This window comes from Nannospalax galili, unplaced genomic scaffold (assembly GCF_000622305.1).
Source record: "Nannospalax galili isolate Female #2095 unplaced genomic scaffold, S.galili_v1.0 scaffold64, whole genome shotgun sequence".
NCBI lineage: Eukaryota > Metazoa > Chordata > Mammalia > Rodentia > Spalacidae > Nannospalax > Nannospalax galili.
Window position 1 is genome coordinate 534412 of NW_008352316.1, and position 10099 is coordinate 544510.

Sequence of the window (10099 nt, forward strand, 5' to 3'; positions counted from 1 at the left end):
ATGCTCAATGGCTGATATTCACATACTAGTAGAAGGAAAAAAAATTGGGTATAAAAGAAATTTGACAATATAGGTTTTTTTTTTTTCCTTCTAAAAATGAGTAGCTCAACACTCTACAGGATGGCAAAAAAGACTAGCAACAACCATAACCCTAAGAGTACATAATTATGAATGACTGCTGACTTCCTGCTGCTGGCATGTGATGGGAGAGAATGTGAAAATTTAACGGTACCATCTATTTTGAAGAAAGTAATAAATATTGTGAGAAAATGCTGAATGGGGAAAATCTGTGGGACAGTCTCTGCCACATACACACATAGTTAACTATTCAGGAAATTCTCTAAAATATAATTACATGGGATACCAATAATAATGGGCAATAATAAAGACACTGAATATGTTTTAGAAGATACTTTTTAAATTTTCATGTAGTAAAAAAGTAAAATACAAAGCTTTGAATATATCACATCTCAAATCAGATGCACACACATACACTTGAAAGACTAGAAGGCATTATACCAAAATGCTAACTATGGTTATTCTTTGGTGATGGGAATGCAAATAATTCTTTTATTGAAGTCATAATTTCAGATCTTATTAAAATTTTGTATTGCTGATGTTTAACACATACACACACATGCACGCACGCACGCACGCACACGCACACAAAACACAAAATCAGTAAAACAGACTAAGATCCTAGTGACTGGTCAAATAAATGAAAATCAGGTTTGGCAAGAGGGAATTACAAGATTTTACAGGAGGAAAAAAAAATAATCCTTACAGGCCCCCAGTGTAGCCAGAACAATTCTTTTAATGGGCAAACCCTAGTGACTAAGAAATCACTCTAATTAACAATCTAATTAATTTTTTAAGACTCTTATTGCTTCTGCTGTAGAGGTTCTGTTCAGAAGGTCCCTACCTGTGTCTCTAAGTTCCAATGTATTCCCTACTATCTCCTCTATCTGATTCAGAGTTATCAGGTTTTACGTTCAGGTCTTTGATCCATTTGGAGCTGAGTTTTGTGCATAGTGAGAAATAGGGATCTAGCTTCATTCTTCTACATACACATATCCAGTTTGATCAATACCATTTTTTGACCATTTGTTGTCTTTTCTCCAGTGTATTTTTGGCTCCTCTGTAAAAAGTCAAATGGCTATAAATGTGTGGCTTTAAATCTGGGTCCTCAATTATATACCGCTGTTCAATTTGTCTGTTTTTATGCCAGTACCATGCTGTTTTTATTACTATAGTTCTGTAGTCTAATCTGAAATCAGATGATAATACCGCTAGCAATTCTTTCATTGTTCAGGATCATATTGGCTATCCTGAGTTTTTTGTTTCCATATGAAATCTGAGTTTTTCAATTTCTGAGAATTGTGTTGGAATTTTAATAGGTATTGTATTGAATTTGTAGGCTGTTTTTGGTATGATGCCATTTTCACAATATTAATCTTACTTATCCATGAGCATGATAGGAATGTCTATCTTCTAGTATCTTCTTCAATTTCTTTCTTCCATGTCTTAAAGCTTTCAGTGTATAGGTCTGTTACTTCCTTTCAAGAACCTGTTGAACAGGGGTCCTATAAACCCTTAAATAACACTGGCCATTACCCCTGCTCTTAGTTACCCAACAGAACTAGATGGTAAGACCCTAGTGAAGACACTACATACACATGAACTATTGAACAAACAAGGAAAATCAAGCTGGTGCTGACTTCAGAGGCTCATCTCTACTGGCTAGCATTCATAGTGCTGGAAGGTGTTATATATAATAATGGGGGGAAAAAATCACCAATCTTACCCAGTTATGAATCCTGTGAACTACAGTAACAACTGGCTGGCTAGAAACACCCCACTGGTGCAATAGTGGCAAATATATTACTGGAGTAACCAATCACTCTTTAACTGGATTTAAGGTTCACTTCCTAGAATGAAACCCTTACCTGACTTTGATATCAGGCTTAGGAACATGAGGCTAGACAGGGGACAGGACATAGGGGAGAACCTAATACTAGTTCTCTACTAAATAATTATTGCATTAAACTGACTCTTAATGGTTTATTGTTATACCCATAGGTTAATGCATCTCTCAACTCTCACCAGAGAAGCTTCCGTATGAAGATGGTGACTAACACAGAAACTCCCAACTGGCCAATGTGCAGAGAACAAGCAGCTGCGGAGTGCTTATCGCTGAATAGGACACCTAGATCAAATTTGTGCCTTCCAAGGCTCAGGGATCATTGCAAAGACAGGGCAAAAAGATTGCAAGAGCCAGAGGTGGTAAATGATCACAAGGAAACAGTTTTCCAGACAGCTGGTCAGTTACTCATATAAACTCACAGCAACAGTGAGAGCAGACACACAAGTCCCAAGCAAGCTCAAACAAGATGAAATCCCATCATACACATGAGGAAGTGGGTAAGGAACTTATGGCAACACATGGCTGCTGGGAGGGGCAGAGGGAGTCTCTTTCAAGCATGGGCTCCAGTGGACAGACCCATACAGTGGGATAACTGGGGACACAATTTAGATTCTATGGGCCTTTTATATATATATATACTATAGAGTACATTAAATTGGGTGGAGCACAATAAAGAGAGGTACAAATAGGGGAGAGGATCTAAATACCATTAAATTATATTGTATGAAAACAGCAAAAAAATCATTTTAAAATGCCCCCAAAGAGAATTTTCTCCATATTTGGACTTAGTTCCCCTCTTCTATTGTCAATACTGCTTTTTGTTTTTTAAGCTGCATTATATTAGATTTTCTGAACTAAAGTTTAGGCTAGCACATGCAAAAAAAGACTATTTTGTTCCTATAACTGCAATACTGATATTCTTCATAATTTATATTATGGCTTAAAAATTACAAAGGAAATAAATCCAATCCATTTTAAGAATTATCTTTTAGATGCTGAACTTGTTCTAGGGACACAGAATGAATAATATCCTAAAAATCTCTATAATCAGGAAAGCAAAAACCAGAAGAGTAGGGCTGGAAAGGTGCTCACTCAGGGATTAAGAGCACTTGCTGCTCTTCCAGAGGACCAGAGACTGATTCCCAGCACCCATACAGTGGCTCTGTCATGCCTCTTCTGGCTTTCATGGGCACTACACACAGACCAGTAAATATTTTGGCAATCAAAATATTTATATAAGCCGGGCGTGGTGGTGCACACCTTTAATCCCAGCACCAGGGAGGCAGAGGCAGGCAGATCTCTGTGAGTTCAAGGCCAGCCTGGTCTACATAGTGAGTTCCAGGACAGCTGGGGCTACAGGGAGACTCTGTCTCAAAAAGACAAAAAATAAATAATATATATATATGTATATATAAATAAGTTATATTTTAAAAAGAGAGAGAAAAGAATCCTGAAAAATAGTCTTGGCCTGAATAGATGGCTCGGTGGTTAAGAGCACTGACTGTTCTTGCAGAGGACCTGGGTTCAGTTCCCCAGCATCCAGCTAACAACTGTCTATAACTCCAGTTCCAGGGGATCTGATGCCCTTTTCTGACCTTCGAAGGCACTGCGGGGCACTGGGGCACATATCAATGGAACATCATTCAAGACCCAAACCCAAGTACACACAAGTTCAGCCACCTGATATTTGACAAAGGTGCCAAGAACACACAATGGAGGAAAGACAGCATCTTCAACAAATGGTACTGGCAAAACTGAATCTCGACCTGTAGAAGAATGAAACTAGATTCTTATCCTTCACTTTGCACAAAAGTCAACTCCAAATGGATCAAGACCTCAATGTGAAACTGGAAACCCTGAAACTATTAGAAGAAAATATTGGCAATAACCTACAAGATATAGGTGCAGGAAAGGATTCTCTAAATCAGACAGCAGTTGCTCAGGAATTAAGGTCAACAATCAACAAGTGGGACTTCATTAAAACAAAAAGCTTCTGTACAGCAAAAGAAACTATCAATAAAGTGAAGAGAAAACCGACAGAGTGGGAAAAAAAATCTTCATAACTGACAAATCTGACATAGGGTAAACATCCACAATATATAAAGAACTCAAAAATAAAGATGAAAGGAAGCAAAGACCTAAGTAAAAGATGGGCTAAAGATCTAAACAGAGAGTTCTCAAAAGAAGAAATAAAGATGGCTAAGAAACATCTTCAAAAGTATTCAACATTGTTAATGATTAGGGAAATGTAAATTAAAACCACCTTAAGGTTTCACCTTACCCCAGTAAGAATGGCTAGATCAAGAGAACAAATGAAACCAAAAGCTGGTGAGGATGTGGATAAAGGGGAATGCACATTCACTGCTGGTGGGATTGCAAACTCGTGCAACCCCTATGGAAAACAGTGTGGAGAACTCTTAAAAAACTAAAAATTAACACACCATATGACCTGGTTACACCACTCCTTGGCTACACTCACTCCAAAAGACTCATTCTATTGCAGAGATACTTGTACAATCATGTTTTTTTGCTGCTCTTTTCACAATACCTAAGAGATAGAAGCAATCTAAGTGCCCCTCAAATGATGAGTGTTTAACAAAGATGTGGTACATTTACACAATGGAGTTCTATTCAGCAGTAAAGGAAGATGAAATAATGAAATTTGCAGGAAAATGGATGATCTAGAAACTGTTATACTAAGTGAAGTAACATGGACTCAGAAAAACAGAAGACGTATGTTCTCCCTCATCTGTGGATCCTAGCTACAACTCCTTCTGAGTGCATATCTTGATACAACTGCAGGGACCAGGAATATGGAAGGAAAATAGGGAGGCAAAGTAAAAGAAGGAACCTGAGAGATGATTAGTAGGATAAAGGTGCTATTAAGGGAGAACTATGTAAAGGAGGGGTAGTTAAAGGGGAGAGTGGGAAGGAGGACTATACAAAGAACTATGGGAATAAAGTGGGGGGAAACACAGAAGGAACTCTACAAGGATGGAAAAAGCCCTTCCAGAAGTATATGGTTGTTAAATGAAAAGCCCAGTGTCAGAGGTGGGTTGCCCCCTATGAGCTGTTGGCCTGAGGGACACCAGAGGTCCCCAAAACAATAAAGGCTATTGCTAATAATGTTGGCTGTACACAGAAAGTGGTCAGAAAAACTCTATTGCTGAAGACACTGCATGATGTGAGTGCAGAAGAGTGAGAAATCAAGCTTGGACTACACTGGAAACTCCCTGACACCGGATGGGTGGCTTTCATGGTGCCAAAAGGCAACATGCAGATGACTGGTGGAGAACAGTCCCCTAAAATTCTCAACAACAGACCCCACATGTTGCACTACCAACATACCAAACAAAATGTTCCTGCTGATACAATACTGGAGTGTCTAGTGTATGTACAACAAGCAAATTTTTGATTGGATATAGTGCCCACTCCTAGGGGTGGAACACACATCTGGTACTACAGACCCGGCCAACCCCTTGTGGCAGGGGAGAATATAGGCCCCAGTGTGAAGTCACTGCAATTGCTTTGTTAGATGGAATTGATGCACCTGCTAAAATACCGACAAAGCATTTGCATTTACACCCATAGGTTAGGTTATTATAACAGTCATTGTTTAGATGTTCTTGCTTCTTCCTGTGTGTGTTTCTATAGTAGATGAAATCTCATTCAAACTGGCCAACAGCCCATGGAAAAGAGATGATGGAGACAACCAAAAGTTCAGGGCCTTGCCACAATGGGAGGAAGATCATCCCACACCTACCACCCCCTCCAAGGCTCAGGGACTTTTGAGGAAGAGGTTGGTGATAAGAATGTAAGAGTCAGAGGAAGGAGTGGAGGGTTAACTGGCAATGTCCTCCAATCACTATGCCAGCAAGCTATAGTCACACCTCTTTCCCATTGCTCATCAAGGAGTTGAGGGGGTAGTCAATGACCCCCTCCCGCTCAGTCTACCTTAGCTGCATGTGGAGGTTAGGGACAAAGGATATATAAGCTGAGAAAACCAAGGGGCACCTCTCTCACCATTTTATGCAGCTGTCAGGAGGTCAAAGTCACAGGATCTGTATTTGAATGGGAGCACAACCATAAATGTGAGGTACCCACTCTTCAATAAATAAGCCCCTACCCTAGGCGCTGTTAAATAAATAAATGAATAAATAAATAAATAAATAATTGAAACAATTTTTAATCTAAGTTTTCACAGGATAGAGAACTAAGATCCTAGCCCTAAATCCTTGTAATCAATGGAATCCCACTGAAATGGGCCAAAAGCCCATGGAAAACATGATGCAGAAAACTGAAAGTTCCTTTCCTTGCCACAATGAGAGGGAGATCATCCCATACCTGTCACTCCCTCCAAGGCTTAGGGACTTTGCAGAAGAGGTTGTCAGAAAGAATGTAAGAGCTGCAGGAAGGGGCGGAGTGTCACCTTGATGTGTCCTCTAATCACTATGTCTGCAAGCTATAGCCAGACCTCCTTCCCACACTTGTCAAGGCTTTGAGGGGGTAGTTTTAATTTGTATTTCCCCGATGACTAGGTATTTCCCTAATGACACTTTTTAAACTAGTCATTGTATTTATTTTCCTGAACACTATTCAATTTGTTAGCCTATTTGTTGAATGTAATTTTATTTCCTTGGTATTTAATTTCTGCAGTTTTTTGTATATTCTTGATATTAGCCCTTGTCTGATAAGTGCTGGTAAAAACTTTCTCCCATTTTTTGTGTTGTCTGTATGCTCTGCTGGTAGTTTTCTTTGCTGTACAAAATCTTTTCAGTTACATATAGTCCCATCTGTTGATACTTGGGGTTCGTCCTTGTGCTCTTGATGTTCTTTCTGTTCAGAAGTTCTTGCCTACACCAATGTCCTGAAGAGTATTCCCTATATTTTCATCTAAGAGTTTCAGGTTTTAATTTAAGATGTTTGATCCATTTAAAACTGATTTTTATACAAGGTAAAACTTGTAAATCTAATCTCATTCTTCTGTAGGTAGAAATGCAGTCTTGTCAAAACCATATATTAAGTAGGCTTTTTTTCCAATTACAAATGTATTTTAAAAACTGTCAACCAAGAATGCCATATTGGGAAAGGTAGGCCTTTAAAATGAAGGAAAATTAAAGACTTTCTTAGACAAACAAAAATCACTAAATGTGCCTTACAAGAAATGCTAATAGGAGTTTTTGAAGTTTAAATGAAAAGATGCTAACATTAAAATATACACTCCCAGCCAGGCGTAGTGGCACACGCCTTTAATCCCAGCACTTGGGAGGCAGAGGCAGATAGATCTCTGTGAGTTCAAGGCCAGCCTGGTCTACACAGTGAGTTCCAGGGCAGCTGGGGCTATAGGGAGACTCTGTCTCAAAAAGACATATATATATATATATAAACTCCCACCACAAAGATGACAAAAGAAAAGAAGAAACCACAAAAGAGTAAACATTCTAGTAGCAAGGGGTTCTGGTCTACTGATAGTTTTATTATTACTACTCTTCCAGAGCATTAGTTTATAACTAGCAGATTTGTTCTAAAAAATAGCCTCAATGATACTTTCCAATAAATCTAAACTTAGTGAAAAACAATTTATATATAACCCAGCAACTGCACTCTTGATCATTCACTGTAGAGAAATGAAAAGTTACATTTATACAATAACAGTTCATACTGGCTTCATTTATAAAAACCAAGAACTGGAAGCAGCAAGACACTTATCAACTATCAACAAATATATTTATTATGGAATACTATGGCTACAGTTTGGATCTTAAAACATTCTCCAAAAGCCCAAGAATAAAGAGTTCCTGCCCAGCTTAGCACCCTAGGGAGGGAGTAGAAACATAAGTGACAGAGCTTAGTGAGAGATTTTATGTCACAGATTTTATGTCACATATGCCTTTAAACGTGGATGCTGGTTCCTTCTTTCTCACTTTCGCTTCCCAGCTTACATGAAAAGCTTTCTCTGTCAGGAACTCCTATCAAGACATACTGCCTCATCATAGGTCTGAAAACCAGTAATAGTCTGAAACCTATAAAACTGATCCAAGGAGCTAGGGAGACAGGTCTGTAGGTAAAAAATAGCACGAGGACCATAGTTTTAGAACCACAGCAATCCATGTGAACAGCTAGTTACAACAGAGCAAGTCTATAATCCCAGTGCTGGAATGGCAGACCCCTGCAGCTCATCAATCAGTCTAGCTGAAATGTTCAGGTTCAATGAAAGACTTCATCTCAAAAAATGAGGTGGAAAGCAGCTAAGGACAACATATAACATTAACCTCTGGCCTCCACATGCACGAACACACCATGTATGCACATACATGTATGCACAAACACACACAAACACTGATCCAAAAGTCCTCAGGAGGCAGAAGATGGAATGGGAGTTCACAGCCTTTCTTGCTGCACAGTGAGCGAAACACCAACCTAGACTACATGAGATCCAGTCTTAGAAAACCAAACAAAACATTCCAAAACACAGCCAAAATAAATTATTCCATTCTTCAAGTTGATTACCTTGAAATTTTGATTTAGTAACATAAAGCTGACTATCAAATACTAGAACAAATCAAACATAACAACATTTTGGACAAATTTTGAGGGAATTCCATTAAAAGGAAAAGCTAATTTCAAAAGGTTGCACACTGCATGACACTATTACAATAATATTTATAAACCAATAAAATTTTAGAGATGGGAGTAGGAATAAAAATGAAGGGGATGTAGTTATGAAGACATAATGTGAGGAATTTCTGTGATGATACAACTGTTCATTACTTTGATGTGGTGACAAATACCAACTTTAATCGCCTGACAAACTGTACAGGGCTAAATATGCACGTGCGCACATGCAGACACACACACACACACACACACACACACACACACACACATACACACTCACTCACTCACTCACTCACTCAAATGGGTACAAGGAAAAGTTAGGAAGTCTAAGAGCAATCTTTTTTTTTAAGTTTATTTTATGAGTATTTTGCCTGTACATATATAAATTCACTGTGTTGTGCAGTACCCACAGAGTACAGAAGAGGATGACTGATCCCCTGGAACTAGAGGTATGCACAATTGTTAGCTTCCATATGGGTGCTGGGACCCAAACCTGGTCCTCTGAAAGAGCAGTCAGTGCTCTTAACCATGGAACCATCTCTCCAGCCCCAAGTAATAGATTTTTAACAATATGAATACTCCGTTTGTGGTATTGTGCAACAGTTTTGTAAGATGTTATAACAGGAGAAAATGAGGCAAAGGATATACTGGATCTGCTTACAATGTCCTTGAACTATAACTATCTCAATAAAAATTTTGGTGAAAAGCATGTTTTTTAAGATGCTTAGCCTAGGAAATTAGTCACCTTGGAGTTTCAGTTTCCTTCAGAAATTAATTCAAACAATAAGGTTAGTATGAAGTATAAATTACTTACATTTGGGACATCAACTGCTACCTCTCTCATAGCACTGGGCCTTATTTCACTCATACCCTGTAAGAAATCACTCAGTGTAATCTTCACCATTCCAGCCACCTTGCTATCAGGGAGGTTAGGCTGTTTCCTCAGGACTCTTCGCAAGGCACACAGACCTACAAAAAGGAAAGTTACACAGATTGATATATTTTACTCCATGAATACCAACTACTCAAAAATAAAAATAAACTCAAACTCTGCTCATATTATAACACTTAAAATATTTTGTGCTTGCAGGTACCCATGGGGTTGGGTGATCAAGAGAGAATGCGGAGAATTAAGGCAAAACTCCAATGCTTACATTTTGGCATTGCAAATATGACAAACTGAAATTAAATAATTAAAAAAAAACAGATATTTTACACACAAAAGACAGAATTTATAAATACCCATAAAGAAAATCATAAAGGTTTATCAAAATATTGTTTAGGAGTGAAAACACATCAGGATTACAGCTGACTTTTCAGTGCAAACTATGAAAGCTAGAAGAGCCTAGATCGAAGTATTCCCAGCTCTAAATGACCACAGATGCCAACCCAGATTACTTTACCCAACCAAAATGTCTATCATAGTTGAAGGGGAAAGAAAAATCTTCCATGACATAAATAGGCTGAAAGAATCCATGTCCACAAAACTAGCCCTTCAGGGAGTTCTGGAAGCAATACAAAGAGCTGAAGAAAGAAATGACTATACCCAAGGGGTTA

The 10099-nt window shown here is 38.4% G+C and overlaps 1 protein-coding gene across 7 annotated transcripts in view; it reads right to left on the reverse strand.

The window, feature by feature from the left end:
- The window catches only part of Spata5 (spermatogenesis associated 5), a 209416-nt gene that overhangs the window by 146798 nt on the left and 52519 nt on the right, over positions 1-10099 (reverse strand). For all 7 annotated transcript variants that reach the window (XM_029554144.1, XM_008849226.3, XM_029554142.1 and 4 more), the window contains exon 10: positions 9357-9511. In XM_029554144.1, coding sequence (XP_029410004.1) covers positions 9357-9511 — 155 coding nt within the window. The remainder of the gene's footprint in view (positions 1-9356; positions 9512-10099) is intronic.